The 14577-nt window shown below is 36.4% G+C and overlaps 2 protein-coding genes across 3 annotated transcripts; one reads left to right on the forward strand and one right to left on the reverse strand.

Moving 5' to 3' along the window:
- Nucleotides 1-1131: 1131 nt before the first annotated feature.
- On the forward strand, nt 1132-3938 carry LOC147506478 (NAC domain-containing protein 60-like). Of its 2 annotated transcripts, none has more exons than XM_086558627.1 (4): nt 1132-1531; nt 2657-2922; nt 3115-3273; nt 3454-3938. In XM_086558627.1, the coding sequence occupies exons 1-4, from the start codon at nt 1342-1344 to the stop codon at nt 3880-3882; spliced, it is 1044 nt and encodes a 347-aa protein (XP_086414753.1). In that variant the 5' UTR covers nt 1132-1341; the 3' UTR covers nt 3883-3938. The 2 variants fall into 2 exon arrangements, with proteins under 2 accessions (XP_086414753.1, XP_086414754.1); XM_086558628.1 differs by lacking the exon at nt 1132-1531 and adding an exon at nt 1541-2367.
- A 457-nt stretch (nt 3939-4395) lies between these two features.
- On the reverse strand, nt 4396-9002 carry ILR1 (Peptidase M20/M25/M40 family protein). The gene is made up of 5 exons (XM_086558626.1): nt 8474-9002; nt 5674-5799; nt 5264-5578; nt 4971-5099; nt 4396-4855 (listed from the first exon to the last, which is right to left on the reverse strand). The coding sequence occupies exons 1-5, from the start codon at nt 8876-8878 to the stop codon at nt 4487-4489; spliced, it is 1344 nt and encodes a 447-aa protein (XP_086414752.1). The 5' UTR covers nt 8879-9002; the 3' UTR covers nt 4396-4486.
- Between the last annotated feature and the right edge of the window lie 5575 nt (nt 9003-14577).

The raw sequence follows: 14577 nt of genomic DNA on the forward strand, positions 1-14577 counted from the left end.
TTTTGCCAGTAGTAGTCTAAACGTAGAAAAAGGAGAGGAGGCGGCGGGGATGGGAGGAGGAGAGAAGAGGAAGTGCATAAGGTATTTTACACTATTAGTAACCTATGAAAATAGTACCAAAAACCTGCACACAAAGTCACCCAGTTTCAAGGATCATGCCCCTCTAATTTTTTAGTGAACCGGTTGAGTTACTCTTAATCAAAACCGGTTCCCAAATTGGAGAGTGCCCTCTTAGAAACCGGGGCGTGTTTTTAACATGACCCTCTTTTTATTCTGAATACGTGATTTGATATGGTTTAGACGTATATTTTGTAAGATAGATGTGGTTTTCATATACAAATCTTTTACCGAATTTTTATAAGAGAATATCAAATTATTCATGAATGTGGTGTGGTTTTCATATACACATCTTTTACTGTATAGACGAATGTTTGACCAAACTTTTATCCGATTTTCTTAAAATTGAAACTGATTTATACCCATGGATGATTTATGTTCGATCGAATTAATCCCGTTCCCGTAACTACAAATTCGTGTTATATCACCGTTTCTTTTGTATTTTTTTATGATTGAATTTCTTGCCTGGTACCTGCAGTGATGTACATGCACCTAGGCTGTAAGCAGGGGAGGAGGGGCGGAGGGGTGGCTACAGCCCCCAACTTTTCCATCGAAAAAAAATTGTAGTTTTAATAATATACTATTAAATCACCAAAAAAATAAAATATATATATTAGTTAACATTTGTACTAGCGGGCCCTTACTAACCATAAAAAAAAAAAAAAAAAAAAAAAAGCAGGCCCTTACTCAAAATCCTGGATCCGGCCTGCGGTAAGCATTTTGTTAAAAAAGGTTGACCACCTCACATTGCATGTTGTTTAGTCACCATTAACGTGTCAATCAGATGGCTTGGAGATTTTAACAAGAGACATGTGGAATTTTCTGCTAATATGAGTTCTCTTATATGATTGACCACCAGTCCAGCTATGTACTATAGCTTCTTCTCATCCTACGTGTCTGCTTCAAAGCCTAGGTGATTGACACGTGTGACAAATAAGGTGGACTGCCACATGTCAATCTATATTTTTCACGTGAATGGGGGAATTAAGGTTGCATACTTGCATGTAATGCACCGAGTTAAATTCAACTTTATTCCAAAACTAGCAAACCCCACACAAGTGTGAAACCTGAAGAAGTCTCAAAAACACAACAAAGAATACTTGTACGTTATGTTCTCTTCTTTGCAAAACAAGTACAAATGTAACACAACTCCAACTTGTTTATGTTCTTTTTTGACTGTTGAAGCTTTTGAAAAGGGCCAAATAGTCAAGTATAGTTGATTTGATGTCAAGGCATAGTTTTTCACCAAGTGTAATGATGGAGATTTCAGCTTTGTTTCCTGGTTTTAGATTTTCCCCTACAGATGAAGAATTGGTATGCCATTACTTGAAGCGTAAGATCAATGGTTTGGAAATGAATGGAGATGTGATCCCAGAAGTAGAAATTTGTAAATTTGAGCCTTGGGATTTGCCAGGTCATATCGTTTTCTATTCTCAATCATATACACAGAATTTCTTGTCTATCCTTCTGAACAAGATTTAGGACTTACTTTCATTTTTATATTTTCACTTTGTAGCTAATAATAATCTCTTATTTTACTTATCCTCATTATTAATTAGTGTTAATTGCTTTCGTTAAGTTACATTTGTTTACTCCATAGTAATCCACACATAAACTAATTTAGCCATAAGTCACATAATTGAGGTATAATCCATCATTGGACTACTGCAGTAGTAATTAACTATGATTCTGTGGAGAATATATGCTGAGAATTTCTAAGGGTTTATGGTTGCTCTAATGGAGAAATATATGCGTAACAGTGATTATTGGAAAGGAATTGATTCAAAACTGTACAAGCAAACGAAGGCCATTAAAATGGGCCGGGGCAAAGCTATATATAGTACGTGATGAGTTAGGCTTTTCAGAAACACATGCGCATTCAAGGATGCAATGCAAATGGGTGAGATAGAACTAAAAATGGAACAAATCAGAAGTATAGACTTCTCTTCCGATCCTGGCCACCTTAATGTGGAACAATGATCTTAAAGACTTAAACATACATTCTTTTTTTTTATAGCCAGCCCAGACTTATGTTTAAAGGTACCCTTTGTTTAGTCGTCCCTTGCTGAGGTACCAACTATTATGACAATAGCTTGTCTTTGTAGTATCCTATATTATCCAGTCATTCACATTAATATATTATCATTTTTACATAAATAATCTACTTATCTGTTGCCTTTCACTGATTGAGTACTGAATATCCTTGTTATTCATTTATGTTTATGAATCGATGTTATCTATAGTCTTGTGGTAATCTTCCAAAATACTCAAAAAACTAAATACTTGTCATTTATATAACTATTTGTTCTTTGTTTTTGTTATCTCTACTTATTTCCGCTAAAATTTATTTGCACATGTTCTATAAATTTAAAGTTAGAATTGCTATGGACATCTCATCGCCTCATCGGTTTATTTGTGTTTTACCACCTTTGGCTAACTTTCTTTAATAATGACTCGAATAAGCAAAAGTTGTATCCTGTGCTATTTAGGAGTTAGTCATGGTCTCCAGGATTAATGAATTTTTGTTTCTTGCCATCAGCAAAATCCATGATTCAGTCAGAACATGAATGGTTCTTCTTTTCTCCCAACGATAGGAAATACCCAAATGGGTCGCAAGCTAGGAGGGCTACTGAGGTTGGTTTCTGGAAAGCAACTGGCAAAGAGCGGAACATAAAGTCTAGAAAGAATGTGATAGGGACCAAAAGGACTCTAGTATTTCATCTTGGCCGAGCGCCAAGAGGAGCACGAACTGACTGGATAATGCACGAGTATTGCATGAAAGACACCAAAGAAGATAAACCACAGGTGATTTGGAATGTTTTGTTATGCCATGGTTGCCACATTATTGCAGTTCAATAACTTAAATAATGAATGAGTCGTTATTTAAGTAGATTGAGTTGTTACTCAGTCTGATATTGTGGTTGTTTCTTGTTCAACTCAAACCATGATTACCTGATTGTTCTTAGTAAACCCAAAATTGTTGTGGGTTAATTTCAGGATTCCTATGTTATTTGCCGCCTTCGGAAGAAGCAAGAGTTTACCATAAAGAAAGACGATCCAAACTCTGAGTCAGATGATCATATATCACCAGAGAATCCTGCTATTAATGTTGCAACGGAAGTTTGCAGTGACTTGCAACACTCAGAAACGGGCATGGTACATCTCAAATTTATGCATTTGATAGTATCTTATGAATTGATTTTGATCTAACTTCCTCGAGATGCCTGTGTTGAACCAGTAAAATTTTGATTTATCAGCTAACAATCTAGATCTTGCAAGAGCAATTTTTATGTACCAGGAAAGGACTGATGTTGAAACAATTATTCTGTTGTTTAGAATGGTAACGTGAAGCCTCTGGAAGATGATTGTTTTGATGACATTCTAAAAGATGAGATTGTCCAGCTTGATGAAAGTACATCACAAGAACCACAACTATTGCCTACAGTTGCTGAAGGGTCAGTGGTTTTCAGATCCACTCAACCAGCTTACTCGTTAACTTCAAGGGTGAATCACTTCCAAGGAACTGCGCACAGGAGGATCGGATTGGAAAGATATAGAATAAAAAGAAACCACAAAGAGAGGCAGGAAGTTGATGATATAGAGTATATGAAAGAAGTAAAAGAGGGAGATGCAAAACAGTTGACAAAAGACTCGAAGACCGAAAGTTCAGTTCATATGTTCAATGGTTGGTTAATATGTTCCATTTTTATCTTTATGGTAGTTTTGCTGCCTTTCTTACAGCTTGTGCTTGGAGGTGATTGTTGATATTTTGTTTAAACTCACGATGAATGTACATAAATAAAATGTCCTGTCATAGAAAACCTAAGTGTATCATCTACTTGGAAAGGCACCTTCCATTTTGCCAATGGTCCTTTGTCGATAACCGCCTGCCCCTCAAGGCCTCACCTCAGATATTATGTTCTCTGTCACATGGCTTATTGTTGAGTACGTGCTATACTAAACAGCTACATATTCTAGGGTTAATTTCAAGGGAATAGGCAGCCCTCTGGTCATTTTAGTTCCTGCTTACTTCAAAATGGCTATGAAGTAAGTAACGCACGAACACTTGTATTAATGTATAAATAAACACCTTCATGAGTTACCTGGCTCTTTTTTCGCTTCGATGCATCAGTAGCTCAGATATGTTCCATCTATCACTGAATGCATACTGTATCACTTGAATACCAGTATGAAAATTGTGCGAGACTTGTAAAATGCTATGCTGAATCCCAGCCACTAATTTCTACAGCATATTGACTACTTCTGTGACTTCTTTCCTTTTGTTTGAGATTTTCAATTTCCATGTGATAATTTTATCGTGTCTACAAATTTTATTGTACCAAAAAGTGGATATTGAGAATCCAGTAGTCTAAACAACACGATTGTCCAAGTAAGAAATTGCAACAGCAGCATGAAACGCTGCCCCTATGGGAAGCACGTCTTCGTCAACAATAAAATGGGGCGAGTGCAACGGTTTATCTGATTTAACAGTCTCATTCTGGATCCCAATAAAGAAGAAACCAGTCGCCATTTTCTGGGAATAGAAGCTGAAGTCCTCTGCTCCCATGGTCATTGGGCTTAAGTGCACATTGGAACCTCCGAGCAGTCTTACCCCAATATTCCTTGCATGATCGTACATTGCTTCATCGTTGACAGTAGGGGGATATGGTATTAGTTTGTCTTCCATAAAGTCCACAACAGCAGTACAGCGATGGACGTCTGCCTGAGCTTCTAGGATCTGCGGAGAATACACAATGCATTTTTCATAGTAGAAAAACTGCTGAACACATTGATTCTTTCCCAATCCAGTATACAAAGTTGTGATGTAATCTAAAGAAGCTTGTACTAAGTACCTCCTTGATTCTCTGTTTGAGGTAAGAGTAACCTTCAGGGGTCATACTTCTAAATGTGCCTCCCAACTTTACAAATTCAGGAATCACATTCATTGCTTCTCCCGCTTGAATGTATGCAACTGACACAACCTTGATTTGAAAGAGAATATAAGATTGTGTAGCTAGAACTTGCTTTTTTAAAATAAAAATAATAAAACTGCTGCCTTGCAACAACAGATCGTAGACAAACTAGCACTGAACTTGGCAAAAACAAAAGAGGAAATTTAAGAGCGTAAAGAGTTGATGAAGTTTACTCTGCTTTCAAGAGGATCTGTTTCTCTAGATACAATCTGTTGAAGGGCAATGATTGCAAATGATGCTGCAATGGTTGGATCTATAGTCCTATCTGGCCTTGCTGCATGTCCACCTACTCCTCTAATTATCACTGAAAATCGTCCAGAGCCAGCAAGCATCGGGCCAGGTTTTGAAGCAACTGTACCAGTTGGTAACGAAGGCAAAACATGTAATCCAAACATAGCAGAAATGTTATCGAGAGCGCCCTCTTGTAACATATGATATGCTCCAGCACCTCCTTCCTCTCCTGGTTGGAAAACTAGCTTCACAGTACCCTTCGAAATGAAGTAAAACAGTAAAAGAACATTGGTAAGAACCACGAATCCAGTTGAAAAAACCAGAAGCAACACCACTACGGTATTCCTCTTACCTTCAAACTGAGTTTGCGATGCTGAAGCAACTTAGCTGCTCCAAGAAGCATTGTTACATGAGCATCATGTCCGCAAGCATGCATCTTACCATTGTTCTTGCTCTTATGCTCCCATTCTACCATTTCCTTCATATAATTTATGTTTAGTTAGATGATAGCAGATCAATAATCATCATAATGGGGTCTGGTGCGTCAACTAACCTCACCACTCTCAAAAGCTTCTCACCAGTGATCAATGATGGGGAAGCATTGGTCCCAAATGATTTGGTGGATTGGGGAATCAAACAATGGGAAGACTACCTTTTTGGTTACTTCCTTGATAAGAGATTATCATTCCCCTTTGTTAAAGATTTCCTGACAAAAACTTGGAAACTTAAGGCGAATTTTGATATAATTACTGATAAAGAACTATTCTATATAAGTTTTAATTGTAGAGAGGATAGACAAATGGTTCTAGAAGCAGGTCCGGTCTTTATTGCTAGAAGGATCTTTGTGCTTAAACCATGGAGTGTGGGTATTGATACTCAAAAGACACAAATTTACCACTGTTACAGTGTGGGTGAAGCTTAATAATGTTCCAAAAGAAATGTGGACACTTGATGATGGGTTATCCTATGTTGTAAGCTTAGTAGAAGGTCCTATGTTCATGGATGATGCAACTGCTAAAAGGAAGAGACTGTCGTTTGCAAGGGTTTGTGTGGAGATCCCAGTGAACCACAAGTATGAACCAACAGTGAGGCTCAAAGTGAAGGAGAGGGAGGTAGCTGTTGGTGTGGAATATACATGGAAGCCTTCATCATGCGAGAAATGTAACAAGTTTGGGCATTCTACAACCAGATGTGGTGTTAGAACTGTCAGCAGATGGAATGTTCGACGAGAGGGGTGAAACTAGTAGTTCCTCGAACACAGATGCTAATGATGGTGAGAATGGGAATCAGAGGAACAACAACAGCTTGGGGGATAACACACAAGATATGATGAGCCAGCAAGAAAACAATGTGGTTCAGAATAATGCATTAGTTCCTTATGTAGGTCAGGAAGTGGATACAGAGACAAATCGTGTGAGTGAGGAAGAAACAGTTTCAACTGCTATGGTGATTCACAGTAGTCATATTCAAACCCCAATCTCTTAGGGTTTGCTTAGAGTGAGTTTAGGGTCGGCTCCTCAACCTCGACCTACAAAGGACAATGAACCAATTAGATTGAGTGGAGCACAATCTAACATAAGGGTGAACTCTGCTCCCCATTTACAGAGAGCAATTGAGAGTAACTTTCATTTGATCTCACCAGGTGTAGTGGTATGTTCATATACGGAAACCGATATTGCACAGGTGCAAGGTGGTGTTAATGGGGACCAAAGAGATCTTGAGGAAAGCATTATGGTTACACCTATCCAGAGTCACCAAGATAGGATTACTTCTCTTCCCCAACTACCAAATAGCCGAGAAAGAAATATGTATGAAGGGTTAGTTGCTGAAAATGAGGAGGTAGATGATATGGATGACCTATCAGATTATGAGGAAGAAATATTTAATGATCACTTGCCTAAAAACAGGTCGAGGCATGAAACGTCTTCAGATGATTGGTCAATTGTAAAGCCAAAAAGAAGCAAAAGAATCCAAGAGCGTTCTTCTGGAGAAATTGAGCCTACTCTCGCAATGATGAAGAAGGTAAAGTCACTAACCAAAAACCAAAAAGGGTATATTGAGGATTATACGAAAGAGTTTTGGGATGACACTTTGGGACTCACATACGTGTGTTGTGCTTGCGGGTGTTTTTTCTGTGACTATGAGAAAACCCAATTTCATCTTAGGAAAGACCATCCTAAGATAGTAAAGCAATTGAAGGCTAAAAAGTAGGAGATCAAATGAAACGATTCCTATGAATACTTGCTTGTGGTATGTGTAATGATTAATCTCATTTGTGTGAGGGCTTCATGCCTGCTGTAGTCTTTGTATGCTCCCTTTGTCTTTGTATGGGGCTTCTGGATTGAAGGCAGATGGTCCCTCAGGCTATGGTTGATGGGGTTGCTGATTGTGGTTTTCTTGCCAGTGTTTGTTCCTTCGGGACTGTACGTGTAGGGAGAAATCCCAAGTGTTTTAGGCTTGATGCCTTATGTTATATGTACCTCCTTCTAATGACCATACTCTTAGGGAGGGTATGTAATGTTTCTCTATGTGCAATAAACCGGTGGGGTCTGCCTTAACCCCACCAAACTTTTCAAAAAAAAAATAATCATCATAATGGATAGCCTGGGTAACTAACCCTCCTATGTACAAAACACAGAACTTATTCTCAACAATGATGCTATCTAGAATTGTATAGACTTGAGAACATTAGTAGCTTTCACTGTACTGTAAAAAAATTCTAAAGCTTCCCTTTTCCTCACAGTTATGAATAACTAACAAATGCATTACTTATTGAGACGTTCCTTGTGTCATTGTGTTACATTTTTGTAATGACTTATTTGTATATAATCTTCTTCTTTTTTTTCTAAAATTTTCACATAAATATATATAATCAGGTTTCAAATTTGGAGTACTCAATGCAACAAAATTGTATTTCTGAAAGCACCGTACCATTACAAAACTATCAAGCAAGGGGTTTGAGGGAATATCCCTTGCCAGCAGATTTATCACCTGAGTGTTTTGTCTTTTACACAGACCTTCCAACACATTTACGTAAAAATGTGTTGAAAGTAGGCATAACTGAGACTAGCCAGTCAAAATTCTTCTCACCACTTTTGACAAAGTAGAAAGTAGAAACTAGTGAGCCACACCTAAAAAAAATGAAAAAATACCTGCATGGGCAAAGCATCCATATCCGCTCTGAGAGAGAACCATGGGTATTGACCAGACCCAATAGAACCGACCACTCCAGTTTTAGCCACAGGCCAAGAATACTCAATCCCGAGAGAGTCGAGTTCCGATCTAATGAGTTGACTAGTTTTGTGCTCCTCAAAAGCTAACTCAGGGTACTCATGAATTCGTCTTCGAACTTTTCTCATCCAATCAAAAAACTCGGCTTCTCTAGCCGATTCAAGCAAGTCCCTAGTCAAACCATTTAGTTCTAAGCCCAACTCGTTATTTAAGGCCCGTGATTTTTTCAAGAACAAAACTAAGAACAAAAAAGCATAGCAGAAGAAAGTCTTCATTGTTACTACTGAATTAGTTTGTGATGAGTTTGATGAATTTTGAAGATGCATTTCTTAAATATGGACCGTACGATATTCCATGAAATAACAATGTGATAACCATTTAACAATATACCGACTTGTCAGGAAACTTTAATCTACCTCCAAAACTGGGATGGTCACAAATCGTCGGCATTTGAATATTAACAAGATCAGCTGATTCCGGGTCTATATAACAAAATCGATGGCACTTCTCTTATTTTTCGGTGTTTTTTTAGACGTGCCAAATTGTTTGGAATTAGACATAACCCTCTCTCAACTAGGGACCAATTTCTTGGTCTGAGGGAGTGACTCTTAAAGACATAGGGGAAAAAATAACTCTCATTACTATTTTTTATTTTTTATTTTTTTATTTTTTTTATAACTCACAAAAAAGACCCGGCAGATGAAATATCAAGTATACTCCTAGCACGAAATGATAAACAGCCCGGCCAAACCAAAACAACTCGGTGTATATAGTACGAACAATCACTATTCATATCTCAACATAATATATAATCATTAAAAATATCTATTGAAGTATGAACAATCATTGTTTATACCTCAATATGAACTATAAACAATCATTTATCATATCTATTTGGGATATGAATAAATGTTCATACTTCAACATAATGTATGATCAATAAGAACACCTATTAGAATATGAACAATCATTGTTTATACATTAACATTAGCTATGAATAATCATCAGCATATTCTATGAAATATTTTTGGGTATGAACAATAATTTTTAAAAAGACAGAATATGTAAAATTAGAAAATTATTTATTTTAAATCCTAGTTATGTTATTATGTGTCCTTAGAAATTATTTTCAGCCGAAAATTAATTTACCACATTATTTTCACCCAAAAATTAGCTTTGACAGTGATTTAAAGAAAATGCTGGTTCGAAAGTGATTTGCACCCAAAAATAGGCCTTGGGACCAATTTCTTGATTTGATAATGCCACTTGTAAATGCTTTGCTAATATCCAGCCACTAATATATACAACACATTGCATGAATCCGTTACTTCTTTATGCTGGAAATGCTTAACCATGGCGATATACAACATAGATATAGTTGACAGTGCACATAGAATATGCGTAATGCGTCTAGTAACTTGTTTTCTTTTGTTTTAGATTTTTAATTTCCCATGTGACAATTATATTGCTTGTGTCTACATATCTCAATTCTTCATTTTGCTGCCGAAAGTGGGGGATTGGGAATACAGTAGCCTAAAATTCTAAACAGCATGACTGCCCAAGTAGGAAATTGCAACAGCAGCATGAAATTGTGAACTCTTAAACAAAAAAAGATTTTCTCGCATTTTCACTTGTAAATCACTTTTCACATTTGCATAGTCAATCTTTCCTACCAATTCTTTCTCAACAGATAAAATAGCTAACCCATTCAATTTGTCTTGGTCTTGTGACATTGTCGACCAAAAGTAGGATTTTATCAACTTCAATTTGAAAAAGTTTTTTTCCCCAGATACAACTGTAACTGGTATAGTTAACAATATTCTGTAAGAAATCCATGCATTTGTAAAGCAACTTGCCATTAACTTCAATTGATTCAACACATTTCTTTTTGTCTTGTGAAAAATCTTCTCTCGAGATTTTTAGTTCAGAAAATAACTCCTTCCCAACTAAATCAGACACAAGAGCTTCTTCTAGCTCAATTAGTTGTGTACCACTTTTCTCATGGGAGAGCTTGCAAGTTCGAATCCCACCAAGTGCCGGTTGGGATTTCTTTCTTGTATAATTACGTGATAGGCCTTTAAGCTAGGTGAGCTTTTAGGCTAGAGACTTGGTGTTGTTACAAATCTATGATAGGCGGACTAAAGAGGAAAAGCAAGTCTTCATGGACAAGGTGGAGGCGGTTGGGTCTACTCACCAAGTGTTGTGATGGGATTACGTGATGGGCCTTTGGGCGGTTGGGTCTACTCAAACACAGGAGCTTCTAGCCCAATTGGTTGTGTACCCCTCTCCTTATAGGAGAGCTTGCAAGTTCGAATCCCACCAAATATTGGTTGGGATTTCTTTCTTGTGTAATTACGTGACAGGCCTTTGGGCCAGGTGAGCTTTCACGCTAGAGACTTGGTGTTGCTACGAATTTATGATAGGTGGACCAAGGAGCGAAAGCAAGTCTTCATAAACAAAGTGGAAGCGGTTGGGTCTACTCAAAATGGCACATCAACAAGAGCTTTCGGGCTATGTTCCCTTCGGCAAGGTTACTTTCAAGGTTGTTGAGCCTTCGAGAGCAATGTAAACCTTTGGGCTTAAGGTCATTCAATGTAACAAGTTCAACTTCCACAATAGTTGCAATATCTTTAGCTTTAGCCATAGCCTCTTCGAATCCAGCGTTCAAAATTTGAAATGAGTCCTTTCAATTTATTTATAACAACATCCATATTCATGTATTTTTTTTTACTGGAGTTTGCTAACACATTTATCCTAAAACAATACATTATACCAAATAATCATGCCAACCAAAAACTCAAAATTTTCAATCTCATGAGTTGTTATAGACTCACCAACACTCTCTATCTTTAGTTCATCACTAGTGTTTGCCAACTGAACTAAAGCATCTCGTATCTGGGGTGGCTGCTCTTTTATCAGTGCAACACTGTCCAAATGACTTTCCCAACGTGTCGGTGCTTAAGAGTGGGACCACCAAACCCTGAGGCATTATCTTCAAAAACTTGCCATCGCTTTGTAGATGAAAAAAACAACTATAACTTATATATATCACAAAGAGCGGGATTAAAGGTATGACAACCAAATGGAGTGTAAAATGCTTTAGGTTTAATTTCGAGCAACCTATTTTGTACACCTTTGTGTTTCCCCTTCATATTGGATCCATTGTCATAACGTTGACCCCTTGTATTCCCAATATAAAGTTGAAGAGTTATTAAAATAGTTTTTAGTTCATTAAAAGTTCCCAACCCCCCTGATGTGTCATCCACCTTCAAAAATTCCAAAAAATAAAATATTTTACCTTCTCTAGACTTGTTGAAACATCCACACACCATATAACAAGTGACAATTGTTCTTCGTGACTTATTTTGGGCGTACAATCAAGAATGACAGAAAAATATATAGCATCTTAAATTTTCTTCACAATTGAATCTTTAACCTCAGTTGTTAACATTTGTATTAATTCCTTTTGACTCTTGTGACCAAGATAATGGTAATGAATTGAAAATCATTCGTCGAAAGTGATTTTGGATAGCCGGATCAAATTTATCCATCATTTCAATTATACTCAATAATCTTCTTATGGTCACAATTATACGAAATGCCAAATTATTCTTAGCAAGAGTTTTCACTACAAGTATATTCTTTAGCAATTCCCTTCAATGTTCTCTTTACTTTCTAATTTGCTCCTGAAGACGTTTATCAATTGTTTCATTTTTTGCCCAATCGATCAACCTACTCAATCCAATATTTCAAACGTCTATTGTGGTTAGGAATTTACTGATATTATTTAAGTCTTGTAGTGAGATTTCACCAATTATCAATATCCATCAGCAACGAACTAAGTAAATTTCCCATTTTGCTTGAACAACTCACAACAAAAGCAAAATACCTTGCAAAGATTTGGTTAATAAGGTAAACAAGCAGAGAGTTCAAATGCAAATTTGGTTAACGAGGTACATGAGAATGACAATGGCAATGAAGAACATATAAATGATGAACGTGAAGGGTTAATAGATCACAAACATATTACCAAGTGGCATGAAGAGTTGGTAATTAGATAATGTGGAAGCTGAAAATGTGGTGATTGAAGAACATATAGAAGTCAATAATGATAATTAAGGATATGCACCTATAAATTATTAAGATCCAGGAAATTAGGATAAAATTAACAAAAGTAATAGAGATTTACTTGTGGAAAATGGTCCAATAAGAGATATCGAAGGCAGACAATTCTCTTTCTCTTATTACACTCGACATTTAGATAATGAAGAGAAGCAAGATAGAAGTTGGTTTGTCTATTCACATACTTTAGACAAGGTATTTTGTTTTTGTTGTAAGTTGTTCAAGCAAAGTTTACTCAGTTGGTTGATGATAGATATGGTAATTGGTGAAATCTCACCACAAGACCAAAACAACATTAGCAAGCAAACACAAAAGATATCTAAAATATTAGATTGAATTGGTCAATCGGCTAAAAATGAAATGAAACATTTGGGAACACATCAGAAAATAAATAGAACATTGGAGGGAATTGTTAGAGAAGATACTAGTTGAAGTGAAAACTCTTGCTAAAAATAATTTGGCATTTCATAAAAATCATGAGAAGACTAAATAAGTGAATAATGAAATTCTTTTAGCATAATTGAAATGGATGGGTAAATTTGATCCGGTTATCCATATCCAATGCAGCTTTGATGAATTGAAAATCATGATATACATTACCATTATCTTGGTCACAAGAATAAAAATGATATGCGGCGCCGGCTAGGTTGATAGCCAAATTTCCACCGTTGGATCACAAAAAAAATCAAACGCCCAAATCTAAACACCGAAATTTCAAAATATAATCTTACAAAGGATTTGGGTTTTCTCTTACTCGTTCTTTCTCTCTCCTATTCCTCTCGCCAAACATATCGTGACTCTCTCTCCCTCCCTCTTGGTATTCTATTCTCTTTATTATTGTTTTGCAATACGGTAGGGTCATAGTACGTGCCTAAAGATATACTTCTTCTTAGAAACAAGAAACCCAAAACTCGTAATCAAAACCATTAAGAACTCTGATAATTTGAGGTGTTGGTTTGGATTTGGAGCAAATTGGATAGAAGAATAGGAGAGAGAAAACCCTTCCTAAGATTATATCGATTTTGATATTTCGGTGTTTTTAGTTACAGATCTCTAAAAATATCCAACAGTGGAAATTTGGCTGTAAGATGGTTATTAAAAATTTGGCTGTCAACCTAGTCGGCCTACATATATAGGTGAGGTTAAAGATTCAATTGTGAAGAAAATCTAATATGCCAAATATTATTATGTCATCTTTGAATGTACACCAGATATAAGTCATGAAGAACAAATGTCACTTGTTGTACAGTGTGTGGATGTTTCAACAAGGCCAGCATGGTAGAATAATTTTTATATGAAATTTTTGAAGGTGGATGATAGATCAGGGTTGAGCTTTTTAACTGAACTAAAATCTATTCTAATAACTTTTCAACTTGATATTGGTGACATAAGAGATCAACGTTATGACAATAGATTCATAATATAAATGAGAAACACAAAGGTGTACATATTAGGTTACTCGGCATTAGTCCTAAAACATTTTACACTCTATGTGATTGTCATACCTTTAATCTCGCTCTTTGTGATATAACTAACTCTTGTCTAAAAGTCGTACCTCTTTTCGCAGTGGTGCAACGTATATATATGTTATATTTTTTCATCTACAAAGTGGTGACAAGTTTTTAAAGACAATGTTCAAGCTGGTCCCACTCTCAAGACATTATCACCTACACATTACACGTTGGAAAAGTCATCAGGACAATATTGCAACGATAAAAGAGTAGGCTCCACAAATATGAGATGTTTTAGCTTAAAATGCTTAATTGGCAAGCACCAGTGATGATCCAAAGACAAAGAGCGATACTGAGTCTTTAACAACTCACGAGATTGAAAATTTTGAGTTTTTGGTTGGCATAATTATTTGGTATAATGTTTTGTTATAGGATAACTCTGTTAGATATGG

The sequence above is a fragment of the Coptis chinensis genome, chromosome 4, assembly GCF_015680905.1.
Source record: "Coptis chinensis isolate HL-2020 chromosome 4, ASM1568090v1, whole genome shotgun sequence".
In the NCBI taxonomy this organism is placed as follows: domain Eukaryota; kingdom Viridiplantae; phylum Streptophyta; class Magnoliopsida; order Ranunculales; family Ranunculaceae; genus Coptis; species Coptis chinensis.

Coding starts and splice junctions, on each gene's coding strand:
- ILR1 (XM_086558626.1), bottom strand. CDS start 8,878: ATGCATCTTCAAAATTCATCAAACTCATCACAAACTAATTCAGTAGTA. Junction 5,100..5,263: donor CAGATCCTCTTGAAAGCAGA/GTAAACTTCATC, acceptor TTTCAAATCAAG/GTTGTGTCAGTTGCATACAT. Junction 4,856..4,970: donor TCAAACAGAGAATCAAGGAG/GTACTTAGTACA, acceptor TATTCTCCGCAG/ATCCTAGAAGCTCAGGCAGA.
- LOC147506478 (XM_086558627.1), top strand. CDS start 1,342: ATGTCAAGGCATAGTTTTTCACCAAGTGTAATGATGGAGATTTCAGCT. Junction 1,532..2,656: donor TGAGCCTTGGGATTTGCCAG/GTCATATCGTTT, acceptor TCTTGCCATCAG/CAAAATCCATGATTCAGTCA. Junction 3,274..3,453: donor AACACTCAGAAACGGGCATG/GTACATCTCAAA, acceptor TCTGTTGTTTAG/AATGGTAACGTGAAGCCTCT.